The 16,198-nt window shown below is 41.9% G+C and overlaps 1 protein-coding gene across 15 annotated transcripts in view; it reads right to left on the reverse strand.

Moving 5' to 3' along the window:
* Positions 1–16,198, reverse strand: part of Syne1 (spectrin repeat containing nuclear envelope protein 1) — a 506,592-nt gene that overhangs the window by 82,446 nt on the left and 407,948 nt on the right. For all 15 annotated transcript variants that reach the window (XM_031352591.1, XM_031352581.1, XM_031352598.1 and 12 more), the window contains 7 exons: positions 13,073–13,228; positions 10,128–10,298; positions 7,900–8,033; positions 7,325–7,529; positions 4,857–5,039; positions 3,990–4,136; positions 921–1,075 (listed from right to left, as the gene is read on the reverse strand). In XM_031352591.1, the coding sequence (XP_031208451.1) occupies positions 921–1,075; positions 3,990–4,136; positions 4,857–5,039; positions 7,325–7,529; positions 7,900–8,033; positions 10,128–10,298; positions 13,073–13,228 (1,151 nt within the window). The remainder of the gene's footprint in view (positions 1–920; positions 1,076–3,989; positions 4,137–4,856; positions 5,040–7,324; positions 7,530–7,899; positions 8,034–10,127; positions 10,299–13,072; positions 13,229–16,198) is intronic.

The raw sequence follows: 16,198 nt of genomic DNA on the forward strand, positions 1-16,198 counted from the left end.
TTCCCCTACACTGGGGCACAGAATCTTCACGGGGCCAAGGGCCTCTCCTCCCATTGATGATCGACTTTACAATCCTCTACTATATGTATGCTGCCCAAACAATCAGTCTCACCATGTATAGTCAAGGGTTGCATTTTTAAACATGAGAAATTATAACTTGAGTTTTCTACTCGAAAATATGTTGGAAAGTTCTAGAATTTGCACATAGATGTATACATATATATATACACACATATATATATGCATATACATATACACATATATGCATGCATGCACAAATTCATAGTCTCCTGATATTACTGGTTGTATAGTTTGAATGGGCCCACTTCAAAATTCTTGTGTTAAAAATGAAAGGTCAATATACCTAGGTTTCATAGGTGGGAATTTCAAAAGCCTAATCAGCCCTGAGGCCCTCCCTCTCTCGCATGAGGCCCTCCCTCCCTCGCGTGAGGCCCTCCCTCACATGCTTTGGCTTTCTTTCCCATGAAAAGGCTGTTTCGCTCCTCTGGAGGCCTTGAGGAGCAAGAAGAAACCAGCTCTCACTAGACAACAGAGCCTCCTGGCACCTTAACCTTGACCTTCCCAGACCCCGTGGCTGTAAGACAATAGACTCATTTTTTTTTTCCTTCTGCTTTGTTTTTGATGCAGGGTCTCAAGTAGCCCAGGCAGATCTTAAACTAGCCACAGAGATGAGAAGGATTTTGAATATCTGGTCCCCCTGCCCCTACCTTTCATGTGCTGAGATTACAAGCAGTTGTCAGTACACTCTTGTTATGTGATGTAGGTAGCTAAGGACTGAATGGCGGGCTTGATCCCTGCTTCCCAAGTATTCTACTATTGAGCTGCCTCCCCAGCCCTGAGGTACTGTTGTCATAGCACCACGAGACACACAGAAACTAATGATAAAGACATCTCCTCACCTGAATCTTTCTGTGGTCTGAGAGGAGGTCAGAGACCAGTGACGGTTCAGGCTCTGCATCCTCTTGATCTCCTTGTCATTCAAGGGTAACCGGTACCCCAACTCATTGAGGCGGTCTAAATCAGGAGCCATGCTGCTGAACTTAAGCATCTGTCCCTGTCAGTGACATTGAGAGGTAAGTTCAGCCCCATGTCAAGAAAGGCAGAGGTTTTTACCTTTACTTCAAACCATGCATGCCAGATATCAGGAAGACTATGTGACCTTTGGTTGGTGGAGTCCCTCAAGGCCACACGCATGTCCCACAGGAACCCTTGCGCAGATCCCACAGCTTAACCTGCAGGGGTTACTGTCATACTCATTATCCTTTGAAGGACAGTAGAAGCTTACATGTAATATCCCATTTACAGAATTGGTTTACTCTTCATGGAAGAGAGGAAGGATAAAAATTATGCAGATGACTGAACGGTTCATTGAATACTCATTAAACTTAATTGATGTATGCTAATCAACCCCTTTATTATTCAATAGCAACTGCAGTATAGCTCTTGGCGTGCATAAACATGGTTAGAATAGGGTTAGAAGGAATCACTCCTTTTATTCTTAAGTACAAATCCCTTGAACTGTATTGCTGCAGTTCCCTCTCTGATGATGAAGGAGGGAAGGGAGAACAAGAAGTCAGTAAGTGGTTCTAGGTGGTAGACCCAGGTGCAGGAAGTTGCCCAGCTTCACCCAGGCTTGGAAAATTACTACGAGTACATCTGCTTTATATTCTTGATCCCAAACCCCAAGCTGGGAAGCTCCAGCCTAATGGCAATCAGGACTTGTAACAAAGTGAGGGTCTATTTTCTGTGAGGATCTTTGTCTCCATGTAGTAAGCCAGCTACAGGGAACTTTGGTGTTCTCTCTCTCTCTCTCTCTCTCTCTCTCTCTCTCTCTCTCTCTCTCTCTCTCTGTCCATTTCCCCCCTTCTTCTCCTCTCTCTCCCTTTTTCTGTGTATGTGTGCATGTATGAGCATGTATGTCTCTGTGTGCATGTATGTCTGTGTATGTGCGCGTGTGTCTGTGTGCATGTGTGTTTATGTGCACATATGTCTGTGTGCTTGTGTTGTCTGTGTGCATGTGTGTGAACGTGTGTGAGCATATGTGTGTACATGTGTATGTGTGCGTCTGTGTGCTTATGTGTCTGTATGCATGCGTATGTTTGTCTGTGTGTGTGTCCATGTATGTGTGCATGTGCATGTATGTGTGCTTTCAGTGCATGCTCTTTGAAGGGCTCATGATCCCTAAGGAACCAAATCTCCCTGATCACTGAAACCAAAAGCCTAAGTAGAATTTCCATAGATAAACATTCACAAAGCTAATGTGGTCCTTCTCCTTATGCTGGCAGGGAGGATGTCACTGCCCCACTCCCTCAGACCTAGCTGAATGTCACGATAAACCATGGCACAGAGTTGTGTCCCTCGTAAAAGTGGAAAGTCTGACCCTTGATAAAGATGGCAGATTTTCTTAAGAGAGTCGCATTGAGCAAAATGGTCGGGCATTCACTGGTTTTATAGAAGAGGGAGCCAATAAGGACAAGAATCCAGAAAGCAGAAAGCTTATGCACATACACTGGAAGTGGGTAGCTTCTAGTGGTTGGAGCAGTATATGGATGCTGATGCAAGAAGGGGAGCTTAGGACCAATGGAAGCCAGGAGATGCCAGCCTTGGTCTACAGTGATGCTCTTTGTCTTAAGAGCACGGGAACTCACTGAAGAGTTTTGTGCATGTATCTATGTGTGGGCGCCTGTGTGCAGGTACACATGCATGTATGTGCACATATATGTGTGCATGTGTGTGTATGCATGTACACATTGAAGCCAGAAGTCAGTCAACATCAAGAGCTGTCTTCATTCTCTCACTGTACCTAAAGTTCACCAAGTTAACAAGATGAGCTGACCAGCAAGCCACAGAAATCCTTTTGCCTTAGCTGCATGGGTACCAGAATTAAAGGCACATGATGGAATGGGCGGCTTTTTACATGTGTATTAGACATCTGTGCTAAGGACCTTATGCTTACATGGCAAGCATTTGCCTAAAGAGCAAGCCATCTCCACAGTTTACACATGGAGGATTTTAAGCAAAAGGATACATGATAAAAAAAATTTCAAGTCTATTACACTATTAATTTTTATTTTATTAAATATTTAAAATGATTGATGATTAGCTAAAATTCTTCTAAAAGCTGCGTTAATATTATTAATTGACAAGTCATACTGTAAATAGTTGTGGGATCAATGTGAAGTTTTCATATGGAAACAATGTAGGCAGATGGAATCTACAGAATTAAGCAAAACTTTGAAGACAAAGGTCTCTGTATTGGAGAGAAAGGAAGAAGGAAGGAGGTTGATGAGGAGGCTGCATGGCTTGAGGTAAGGTTGGCTGATCTGGGAAAGAATCATGCTAGAGATATGGTAGGGTAGAAGCCTTTTAAGATACGATGGGACTGGCAGAGAAAAGAAAGGTTGGGCTGGTCCCTGAGGACTGATCCTGCTAGGGCTCTGCTGGGCAGTCCATCACCAGCACAGCGATCCTTCCTTGTAGAGGGACAGAAAGGATGAGCTAAGGGCATGTCAGTGGGGTCTTGGAAGAAAGTGGTAGGCAGTAAGTTTCCCTCAAGATTTTGAGGAGAAAGGTGTGGTACTTTGTATGTGCTCTGCCCAGGGAGAGGCACTATTATTAGAAGGTGTGGCCCTGTTGAAGTAGGGGTGGCCTGGTGGGAGTAGGCATGTCACTGTGAGTGTGGGCTTTAAGACCCTTATCTATAGGCTCTAGCTACCCTGGAAGCCAGTGTTCTGCTAGCAATTTTCAGACGAAGTTGTAGAACTCTTAGCTCCTCCTGCACCATGCCTGCCTGGATGCTGCCATGTTCCCCCCTTGATGATAATGGACTCAACCTTTGAACCTGTGAGCCTGCCCCAGTGAATTGTTGTCCTTATAAGAATTGCCTCAGTCCTGGTATCTGTTCACAGCAGCAAAACCCTAACTAAGACAGAGGTAAAAATCTGGAGGCACGGGTTACACACACTTACCTTCAGTTCCTCCATCCTTTCCTGGATAGTAGAGAGGTCGGAGGAGTGAGTGGGATCCTGCGCTTGGAGGATGCCCTCGGCTTCCACGATCCAGGCCTCTAAGGCTTCTAAGCTCTTGGCAAATGTTTCATAGTCAACAACTCCAGCCTATGTTTTCATAAAAGAAACCGGCATTTCAGTGAAATGAACTGTCACTTTTCTGAAGTTTAGTTAAAGGGTAACTTGCATCTAAGGAGAATTAGGATGCTATTCCAAAAGTGACAAGGTGGGAATGGCGTTTTCCTCTTTGTCCGTGTAGGTTTGCTTTGTTTCCCTAATAACCAACTAAGGTCATTGTTTAAATGCATTATAAACTATTTCTGAGGTATTTTGGCTTTTGCTCAAGGCTATTAAATCCCCTTGAATACTACCATTGAAACTACTTAGTGCTGGTGTATTGGGCGTGGTATGATTTAGGGGTTAAACCTGCTAAACCAAACCAATTTTTTTTTTTTTTTTTGGTTTTTCGAGACAGGGTTTCTCTGTGAAGCCCTGGCTATCCTGGAACTCACTCTGTAGACCAGGCTGGCCTCGAACTCAGAAATCTGCCTGCCTCTGCCTCCCAAGTGCTGGGATTAAAGGCGTGCGCCACCACCGCCCGGCAACCAAACCAATTTTAAAACCAAGTTGTAGAGAACAGTTGTCAAACTGCTGCCTTTCCTCGACACTGAGAGAACTTCTAATGTTTTTCCCCCCTTTTTTTTTCTTCTTTGATGTTTCCGAATTACAGGAAGTGTCACCTCAGCACTGAAGAATCTGCTTCCTGTGTTTTGGCCCCTAGACAGAAAAAAAAATGACCAGTCCAGAACACAGTCACTGGCTCCCTACCTGCAATACCGCTTGCTGCTTGCAAAGTGCCTGCTCCAGGGCCTCCATGCGCTGGCTGAAGCAGAGCTGCTCACACTGAATGGCTGCAGCTGCAGAAGCATCCACCTGCTGCCCAAGCTGCTCTCCTAATTCACGGAGGATGAAAAGCGAGTCCTTGACTGTCTCCAGTCCCTTGAGAAGGTCCTGGGGGACACAAAAATAGACTCATTGTGGAGCGTGTTACGTGGTCCTCCTCAGCACCTTCAGCAGATGGCAAAGGGTCACGCACACAGGGAGGAGGAAGGGTTTCTGTGTGATTACACTAAATACCTTCGCCTTCAAAAAAGTAATCAGATACTGGTTATAATTATTAAAAAGTATGAAGTATGTATGCATGTGTTAACAATTTAACTTTACATGTTATATCACACATACACAGAGAGAGAGGTGGGGGGAGAGGGAGGGGAGAGAAAACTCTCCTGATTAGGTTCGGGATCCAGCTTAGTGTTTGGTGTTTTGTTTTGTTTTATTTATTTATTTATTTATTTATTTATTTATTTATTTGAGACAGGGTTTCTCTGTGTAGCCCTGGCTGTCCTGGAACTCACTCTGTAGACCAAGCTGCCCTCGAACTCAGAAATCCACCTGCCTCTGCCTCCCAAGTGCTGGGATTAAAGGCGTGCGCCACCACCGCCCTTAGTGTTTGAATGCTTTAGTTGCCTACAACATATAAACTCCTATCCTTAGTTCCAGGAAAAAACTAGAACACTTATAACACAGGCCACATAAACTCATTATATTCTTTTCAGAGAAATGCAAATGAAATAGATAAATGTGGAGAAAAAGAAAGAACCAAATTAAAGAAGAAGAGAAAGGGAGGGAAGGGAAGGAGGGACAGTGAGAGAGAAAAGAAGGAAGAAAAAAAGAAAAGAGAAAGGAAGAAGGAAGGTAGAAAAGAAGGAGGGGGCATCAGGGGAGAGAGAAAAAGAAAAAAAGAAAAGAGGAGGCTGGAGCGATGACTCAGCGGTTAAGAGCACTGACTGCTCTTCCAGAGGTCCTGAGTTCAATTCCCAGCAACTACATGGCAGCTCATAACCACCTGTAATGGGATCTGATGCCCTTTTCTGGTGTGTCTGAAGACAGCTACACAGCACTCACACACATAAAAGAGAAGAAACCACGATACACTAGATGCGGCAGTAACTAGAAACCTTAGGTCCTGTTTTCCTCACTTTTTTGTATATGTAAACGTATCAAACTGAAGGCATGGTGCTGCAGTTGCCTTTCCTACTTGTTTTTACAGAGGTCTTTGGCATTAGTCTATCTGTGGTCTCCTTCCTGTAGCTATGCCAGGGCTTGGGTGCCAGTGGGGTGTGGAGGTCAGAGATGGTCCAGGTGGACAGAGCGAAGGACATTCTCCACCTCTCTCTCCATGGCATCTCCAGTCTGTACTTTATGAAATCCAACCATATGCCCATAACTGTGAGCCAGTGAGGATTCCCTGATTCTGGGTCCTATGGTGTAGTAACAGAAGACAAAGGACTGCTACACCTGCTGATGGCTGGGACTCCACTTAGGATAGCCACTGGATCCTGCCATGCCTCAACAGTGAGCTTCCTTTGAGAGAAGAGCAAAGGGCACCTTTAACCTTGACACAGATAACAAAGTGTGTCTCAGTTCTGAAACACTGACAATGACTGCTCTTGTAAAGATAAAAAAGGCCAACCAAAATGAAGCTTATCTTTATTGTAAACAATAACCCTGCCGATTTAGACTGAAGGTATGAGCTGGAGTGTACGTGGGTTGTTTTATAACTTGACTACTTTAATAAGCCAATTTGGGAGAGCTTTTAAGCAGATCTTTGTAACAAAGATCATTAAAATAAAGACAAACAAGGACAAATAATGAGAGGTCCATAATGGGTGGAATAAGAGAAGGCATTTCTCGAAAGCCTTAAGTAGGTTATTGGCAACTACAGTAGAAAGAGGAATCATATAAAAGCTATTAAAATGTGTAGCAGCAAGCTGTTGCTCTCTGCTGTTAAATACCTGAATGAAGTTATTGTCTAATGTACTGCAGCAGATAATAAATCTAAGTGGATGATATTTTCTGATAATGTAGATAACTTTAACAGTTGATTTTTTTTTTAAAGGCATGATTTTCCATGTGGTTACAACTTAACAGTGACTATTTCAGTACAAATAGATACCCTACATGTTCCTCATGAATTATATCCCATTAGGGAAAAGTGGGAAAGGCAACTCATTTTTAAAAACAAGACAAAGGCAAAGAAACTCACAAATCGTAAACATGTGCAAGAAGACTCTCTAAGACTAGGCTCTTCAGTTAATGGGGTGACGAATTTGGGATAAACTGTCTCACAGATTTAGGAAACCCCAAAGCTCACATGCATCTACACTAGCCATGCAAAACCAGTGAAACTGAAGGCTGTCGGGTTGGGCAAGTCCCAAACAAGTTTCTGGACATACATTGCAGTCCTGAATCCACTTGGTGACTTCATCGTCGGCGATATCCTTGTTAGTGGCTGCCTTTAACAATGCACTGGTCTGTTCCTCTTGTCTCTGGACTGCAGAGGCACACTGCTTTGAGTAGTCCTTGTATCTCTGCCAGAGCTGAAGGAGGGCCTTGCTGGAGTGGAGCTGTTCAGCGATTTCTTCCAGTAAGTTATCCCATCTGTAAGCAGCAGTAGCGAGCACTTAGGGCAGACTAGCATCTCTTACCAACTGCTATCACTTAACTATTTTATTTGTCTTGATCCTGGTTCAAGCGAGCACGGGCATAGCAAAGCAATGACTCGTGTCTACTTAACATAATAAAGGCGAATGTGTCACGCTCCTATTCCAAGGGAATGAAAACTCTTTTGGGGGGCTATGGAAGTCCTGATACTTCCTAAATGTCTTCTTTGTGGTTATTTTTCTTTAAGTTAAGTTTGTAAAAAGAAAAACAACCAAGACATTAGTAGACTAGAGCTACAGCTGAGAATGCCCTAAGTCTTCATTACAACTGCATTTATGATAAGACATAAAAGTAGCTGGTCCCATACCTCATATTGACTTCCTGCAGAGTATTGGAGAGGGTTTCTGCCACAGGTGGGTGACACTCCTTCAGTAGTTGGTTGGTGATAGAGCCGAATTTCTGTAAGTCTCCTTCCTGCTTTTCTAGCTCATCATGAAGATTCTGCTCAAAGGAAGAGTCCCAAAGGTGACAAACAGGAACTAATGAGCAAGTTTAAAATGGACGGGCATGCGTTACTTTACTGCTATTTAAAAGATAATTTCTTATAATTCTGTTCTTGTGGCTGCATGAGAGAAGAGTCATGGCCACTGAATCCTCTTATGCACATGGATTCTTCTTGTGGCTCTTTTTGCCAAACCCAGGGTGCTAGTAGCGTGGGGAGTAGTTCTCCCAGTAACTGATGAAGACAGCCTATCACAGCTTCTCTGAGGAACACCTCTAAATTCTATGTCATGCAAAGAATTTTCTAGGTTTACATTTTTTAACTCATATAAAGTAACTGTACATATCCATAGGACAATTGAATAGGTTTTCAAAAACACCTATTCATATCTGTTTATACTGAAGGATGGTTAAGTTAATCTAATCAACACATCATCACCTCACATACTTAGTAACTTTTGTCAAGCCCAGTGCTTCTCACCCTTTCCAAGGCTGTGACCCTTTAATACAGTTCCTCATGGTGTTGGTGACCCCCAACCATAAAATTATTTTCATTGCTACTCCATAAGTATAATTTTTTTCTACTGTTACAAATCTTAATGTAAATATGTTTTTTGATGGTCTTACGCAACCCCTGTGAAAGAGTTGTAAAAGATCATGACCCATAAGTTGAGAGACACATGCCTACAACTGTCAAAACTCAGAGAGTAAAATAGTGGGAGAGAGATGGGCAAGGAAAGGAGAGATGTGGACCCATGGAGACTAGTTTCAGCGAGGCACCTTCATGATCACCTTCATGATCATCATGCACAGTAAGTTGGCTATGGTTTATAATATTACATTGTATACTTTTGAAGTTGCTTAAGGCAAAGAGGGTTTCTTAGACAAGCTGGTGAAGTCTTCTACAGAGCACAAGCAAAGAGACTAGAGGAGAGATGTCCCCAAGGGCCAGCTGCAGTATCACACACCCATAATCCCAGCACTAGAGTGGCTGAGGCAGTGGGATTATGAGTTCTAAGTTACACTGAGCTGCATGGAAAGACCCTGTCTCATGGTTCTGCCCCATGTTTTCCTGGAAATATTGTTTAAAAGATAGCTTCAGTTCTCAGCAGAGAAGAAGTGGGCTATGAAAATACAATACTGCTTACCAATATCTAATTGCTTGCAAATCAAAATATTCAAGGAATATGTGGTTTTGAATTGACTATGCGTAAGTTGAGTTTTAGCAGTCCCTAGTAACTGCAACAAGTACTTAAGTTTCAAGAAATATTTACACATTACAGTCTTCTTTTTTCCCAAATCCAGCCTGGAAAGGCATTCCCTTATGAAAATCCACCTAGGAGCTCAGCAAGATATCAATGCAGATGGGCAAGCCAAAGTAGTGGGCTAGATGTGAGAAGACTCATGCTGGGATTCCCATCCCTTAAGGGCCTGCCCTGCTCTACCTGTTCTCTATGTATTTTAGCCAAGAAGAATGAAGAGTGAGGGGTCAGTGTGGCAGTGTCCGGGAGAGCAAGGCAGTGAAGACGGAAACTGAGACTTGGAGAGCAGGGACCTGAGAAGTGAGCTGGAGCTGGGTTTAAGGCAAACTCTACCAAGTGCATTCTGGGTGAACACGGTGTGGATGGAGACACTTGTGGAAGCAGATAGGGAGCGCTGGAAAGGGGGCGATAGGATGGTCCATAAGACTAAAACCTATGCTTTAAATGTTTATCAACTTGGCTATTTTCCTCTCTGTTTTCTTAGCTCCTTAGAAGATATTTGGAGAAACATGGTAGGAAAGAATGGGAACACATAAATGGTGAAGGCAGTGTAGTCAAGGAAGTGGATTTGGGCAGCTAAGCATCTCACAAAACATACATGTAAGCAATTTCCATAGCAGGAAGCTGGAAACCATTTATCTATCAGATAATCCCGCATTCATTACCCATAAGTAGGTTCTGTTAAGTTAAAAATCAAGCAAGAAAACTAATATTTTTAATACTTAAATGCTAAGAATGTAAGGCAATATTTCAGGGCCATATTTCTACTTGCAAATTTATCTTTTTGTTTCCTTCCATAGGAAGTAATGTTAAGATGCAAAACTTTGGTTACCTGAAGATTGTCGACCTGAACTTGTACGGCTTCGGAGGAACCTGTCAGCAGACGGAATCGGGACAGCGAGTACCTGGCCTCCATGATGTGACTGTTGATCTTCTCACAGGCTGCTTTGTGACTGCTCCACTGCCCAAGGGCTGATGTCAGCTGTATCTTTAATTGTCCAACCTTTTAGAAAGAAGAACATGCATCATAATTACATATAACTTAGTGTGACAGAACAGAAGAATGTTAATCTCTGAAATTCTTAATTGGCGTTCTAGGCTCTGAGAACAACAGGGAGATACGGACTGTTGTGCGTGGCCTAATGTGGGTGTTGGGAACTGAACCTGGGTCCTCTAAAAAAAATGAGTAAGAGTTCTGCCTGCTGAGCCACCTCTCCAGCCCCAAAGGGCTAGCTTTAACTTTTTAATAGTATATATTTTTGTACCAAACAGTGAACTAGTTTCATAGTGACATCTGTGTACAAGATTGCAATGGACCTTGATCATACTGACTCCCCACAGCCCTCCCTGTACATACCTTCTTCTAGCCCCTCTCCTTTCCCCAACTAGTCTCCCTTCTAATTCCATCATATATATGCATGGATATGAAATGTAGATTCCACACACAAAACCCAAACACGTGAAAAGCGTGACCTCTGTCTGAGTCTGGCTTCGTTTTCCTTAACGTGATTACCTTCCGTTTCCCATTCATCCATTTCCTACAAATGACACAATTTCATTCAACTGTCTTTAGGAATGAATAAAACTTAGTAACTGCATGCTACATTTTTTATACACTCATCTGCTGACACATACCTAGGATGACTCCATAACGTAGGTATTATGGATGCGCAGCAGTAAATGTGGACATGCAAGTGTCTATGGAGCACGTTGGCTTAGATGCCAGAGACAACACTCCTGCGCATGCTCCTTCTCTGTAATTATCGGTACCAGAAAAAACTGTACTTCGGTCTCCAACATTTAAAAGCATATGGCTTTGGATTTCTGCATGTTGTTCCTAATCTAAACATGGTCCTTTGAACCATGTAAGTGCAGGGGTGTGGGGGCAGTGATTAAGGGAAGAGCTCCTGGGAATTAATTTGCATTTGCTTTCTCTGCTTTTATTTTTTTTTTCCCTTCAACAAATGTTGGAATCAATCAGGATATTATCTGATGGGCTGCAGGACAAAGAAAGTGCTGCCTCAGATGTAAGGTCCAGGCCACAGGTTTGAGCTGGTGCAGGGCTGTCCTAAAAAGCCATAAAATAGACCGGAAGATGAAGGCAGTTTTGCATAGCCTACTTCTTTTCTGCATTGTTGATTGTTTTTCACAAGGCAGTATTCCAGTGACATAAATGCTTAATTGATGATGATATGATATGGTAAGTTGTTCCCAGGCCTTTGTGGTGATTTATAGAAATGCATAAAATAAAACAGATTTAAAGTCATGTCAAAGATAATATGGGGCTGAAGTAGAAAGCTGCTCTGGAGAGGAGCCCATGGATGGTAGGAGCTGTCTGGCATTTCTGTCCCTTGATAGCATCCACTCCTCACAGCCCTTACTCATTTTCCCACTCCATGGCCCCATTCTTTTCTTTCTATGTACATGATGTGTGTATGTGTTTGAAGGTATATGTGAAAGTACATGTATGTGTATGTATGTGTGAATGTGTGTGTAAGTGCATGAATGTGTATGTGTGTGCACATGTGTGACTCCATGTGTGTGGGTGTGTATGCCTGTGCATCAGCACGTGGTGTGTGTGTGTGTATAGTCACGTGCGTATGAGCATGTGAGCATAAATGCACACATGTCTGTCTGTTTGCCCCTCAGCTCCAGTTTGAAAGGTGTGGACAACGAAGCATCCAGACACTGATGTGTCAGGGATCAACGTGACTTTACATAGAAAAGCACAGTGCACATTGTAGCACTTACTATTCCTATCAGAAGACTCAACATGTTTTTGAGTCCATTATCAAATGTCTTTATATTTTACTGACAGAGACTGAGGCACACAAGGAAATGCTTTAGCACACTAGAAGGAGGGAGCAAACAATCCAGTGTTTCTGAGGGCAGGGTATGCCTATTGGGCTCAATAGTGAGACCAGTGTGGTTACGCAAAAAGACCCTGCAGGGCAGTAGTGGGAGACAGGATCAAAGAGACAGCAGGAAGCCTGGGCAGCACCCAGCTCTTTTTTCGTTCTTTATGGAGCAAAAGCAGTTGTGGGATTTTCAACATGGCAACACTATGACTTGACTTCATTCTGACTGGCTCTTCTGAGATGGGGACTGCTAAAGAAATCATGGAAATCATCCAAGTAAGAAATGAAAGGGACATAAATCAGGTTGCTTGCTGCAGAGGTGGGTTGGATTTGGTCTGTTCTAAGAGTATATCTGCCAACATTTTTCTGATGAGCTCGGTATGAGTGTTAGAGAAAGAAAGAGAGAAAGAAAGAAAGAAAGGAAGGAAGGAAGGAAGGAAGGAAGGAAGGAAGGAAAGAAGGAAGAAAAAGTGGCTTTGAAGGTTGCTTGCATAAGCAGTTGGCTAGGCACAGTTACCTATAACTGAGTAGGTTGTGGGGAGTGGGGGGAACTGTTCCTTACTTCAGGCATAGGAATTTGAAATGCCCTTTGGTCACACAAGAAGATAATCTCTGCTAATCTCATGTTTCTCCTCCTGTCTCACTTTTGAATTCTGCAAGAAGATAAGGGTGTGGCCAGTCTCACAGGAGAATAACTATGCCTAGAAGGTTTGCTGTGATGATGGGGATGGATTAAGAGAGTGATGTATATAATACTGCTTATTACAGGAAACACCAGAAACTGAAACTGCTGGTGAAACAGACTCAACAGTATCAAGAGGTGATGTAGAGATTTGATAATTATTTACTCAGTAGCTTTCAGCAAACATCAGCCCCAAGTTTCAGAGAACCTGGACTTGAGTGTCAGAAGCAGGCTTACCGTGTGGTCTAAACTGGCCCAGGTCTGCCTGAGTTCCTGAAGTGTGCTCAAAACACTGCCAGAGACCTCCTCTCTCTTGTTCTGAATCAATGCGAGTCCATTCTGCTCAATTTTCTCTACCTCCTTTTCTTTTGCTTTAATCAAATCTTCCAGCTCCTGAAAGATTAAAAAATATATATAGTTATTTTAAATTGTTCTATTATGGAACTCTGGGGTGCACTGAAATTGAGTCATTATAGTTCCGTGTGCTAAAACCCCATACTAATCCAAGAAGATGACCATTCTCAAATGAGGGTCTATACAGTGATACTTCTTCCTGTACTTAAAGGTTGAAAAAAGAGAAGTCTTTTATCCATAGTAAATTAGCATACCCTGAAAAATATAAAAACTAGTTATCCTGCAGATAAAGAAATGTCATTATATTTCTTTTTCAAAAAGCTGTCAGGAATGAAATACATATCCCAAATTGCAATGTGATTATATCCTTAAACCTCAACATGCTGTTTTTCTAACAATCACACGGCCTAGCCTGTGACAGATGGCACCCGAGAGTCAGACATGGCTTGGCTGTTCTTTGGCTGTGTCGCTCTGAGGAAGTGGGGAACTTTTAAAAAGTAAGTCTCAATTTCTGCAAATGGGAAAGATGAAAAAGAGTAAGCATTATCTTCTCTTTTTCCACTGCCCCGATTCTATGGGATTCTGAAAGGCTTCTTCGTTTCTGAAATCCTCATTTTCCTTGGAAGGCGCTTTAGTAACTGCTAGAATAAAATGTTCACAAAAGAAAAGTAAAATGGCCAAAGGCTCAGAGCTCATCCTAAAATCATACATTACAGGGGGGTCTGGGGTGATGGTTTCGAGGTTAAGAGCACTAGCTGCTCTTCCAGAGGGCCCGAGTTCAAACTCTCACTCAGCACCCACATCGAGGTTCACAACAATCTGTAACTCCTTATTTGATGCCCTCCTCTTATCTGATGCCTCCCGTAACCTTCACTAATAGCACCAGGCACACACATGACATACAGATGTGCATACAAGCAAAACACTCAGACACAATTTTTTAAAAGTTGATTTACCCAGAAAGCCCCAGGGATTCTCCTGACTCTGCCTTCCCACTGATAGGATTCTAGACACCATCACAGTTGTCTTTTGTGTGGCTGCTGGAGATCCTAACCCAGGTCCTTAATGCTTGTACAACAAACTCTTTACCAGCTCAGTGATTCAAGTATGGATAAAAAAAATGTAGTCGAGTAGCTGTGGCTGAAGTGTTTACGCTTATTTTGAACTTATTATTTCCTTAATTTTTGTTTCTGCTGTGACTCAACATTTTTTTTGTAAGATTTCAAGCATACCATATTGGTCTTGAACGTACCACATAGCCGCAGATCACATATCTTTCTGTTCCTTCCTGGCTCTACTTCCTAAACTCTGGTATTACAGATGAGCCCCACAGATTCCAACACATGAGGTACTGGGAATCAAACTTAGAGCCTTGGCCATGCTAAGGAAGTCCTTTAACTGAGCTCCACTCCCAGCCCTCAAACGCTTCATCTCTCTCTCTATATATATATATTTCGTTTATAAAATAGGGCCAATAATATATCTTATGCTTGTCCCAAATGAATAAAATTGAAATAAATACATATATAAAATATTCTTTAAACTGTCAAAACTAGCTACATCTTATTCAGTTACTTGGTAATGTACCACACTGCTGAGCGACTTTGTCTTCCTATCAAGAATTATCATGGAGCTAATTTTGCCATTGCGCATTAATCAGAAATTCATTCATTTGTTAGCTTAAGGAATTGGTGTTTGTTTTATGTCATTCTCTCATTTCTATCTTTTGTCACTATTTTGACAGCTTTAATAATCCCTACAAAGAAATCTAATGATTACTGAAGTATCAGTTTCTTTATTCAGTACAGGAAACACAATTAACTCTATGTTTTAAGATATTTCTGAATTTTGCCTAAGGACCAAATAACATGCATGATCATCTCAATTCATATTTAATGTATAGTGTATATTTTATTTATATATAATATATATTTACTTATATTTTAGTATATAATAGTAAATCCCACAGTAATCCTTCCTATAAGATCCTAAAATTTAACCATTAGAATTAAATATATCTTCATTCATACACAGTGCTAAACCTTCTCAGAAAGCAATAGTAAACAGATGAGGCATGGCTTCCACATCTCGTAAGAGCTGCCTGCGCCTGGGCACCTGGGCATATGTATGTGTAACCGTGAAATGCAGGCATGAACCAGGATTGCAATATATTTTTGTATAAAATAAAGGTATGTTTGCCTTTCTTTTCAATAATACTTTTTCTAAATGTTCTGGTTCTGATCAACAGAGACAAAGGCCAATCCTAATATTTCTGTAGTAGTAAATTATTCTCAGCTTGGATTAATTCACAAATATCAATTTTAGTATTGCATTCAATCAATAAATCACCTCTAAAATAGACTGGAAAAATAGTCAAGCTTTTTAAAACAAAACAAAACCTGAACCTAGCCACTGATTTAAGGACATGGGCTACAATTTCATGCTCTGGGCCAAAGAAACAATTTCTCAAAAATGACAATAAATTTTATCAAGGTTTGTAAAATTGCCAATTAGGACCGCCAGTTAGGCTATTGTGATTTATATATGATGTCCCGGAATAAATGTGTGGGTTCCTCACTGGGTTTTTAGTTTTGAAAGAAATGGCTTTTCTTTTAAATCATGAATTGGCATCAGCATAGAGTTCTTTAAACCACAATGTAAGTTTTGCGTCTAACACCGCCTGAAGTGACCCTCTGGGAACCTAAGACTTATGTCCCATAAGAAATAAAATTTGGCTGAACTTCTGTAGTATTTTTCAGGCATCAATGTGTCTCTCCATTAAAAAGAAGACATATATAGGAATAGAAACAAAGTAACAAATGACCATTAAACAGAAAGGAAAAGAAAACTAATGAGAAAGAGAGAATGGGATTGGAGCGCTGGCTCAGTCACTAAGAATGAGTTCTGCTGTTCCAGAGGACTGGAGTTCAGTTCCCCACAGTCACAGGAGGCTGCTGCCAAGCACTTGTGACTCCAGGTCTGGGGGATGTGATGCCCTCTCCATCCACA

Source organism: Mastomys coucha, unplaced genomic scaffold, assembly GCF_008632895.1.
Source record: "Mastomys coucha isolate ucsf_1 unplaced genomic scaffold, UCSF_Mcou_1 pScaffold5, whole genome shotgun sequence".
Taxonomy (NCBI): Eukaryota; Metazoa; Chordata; class Mammalia; order Rodentia; family Muridae; genus Mastomys; species Mastomys coucha.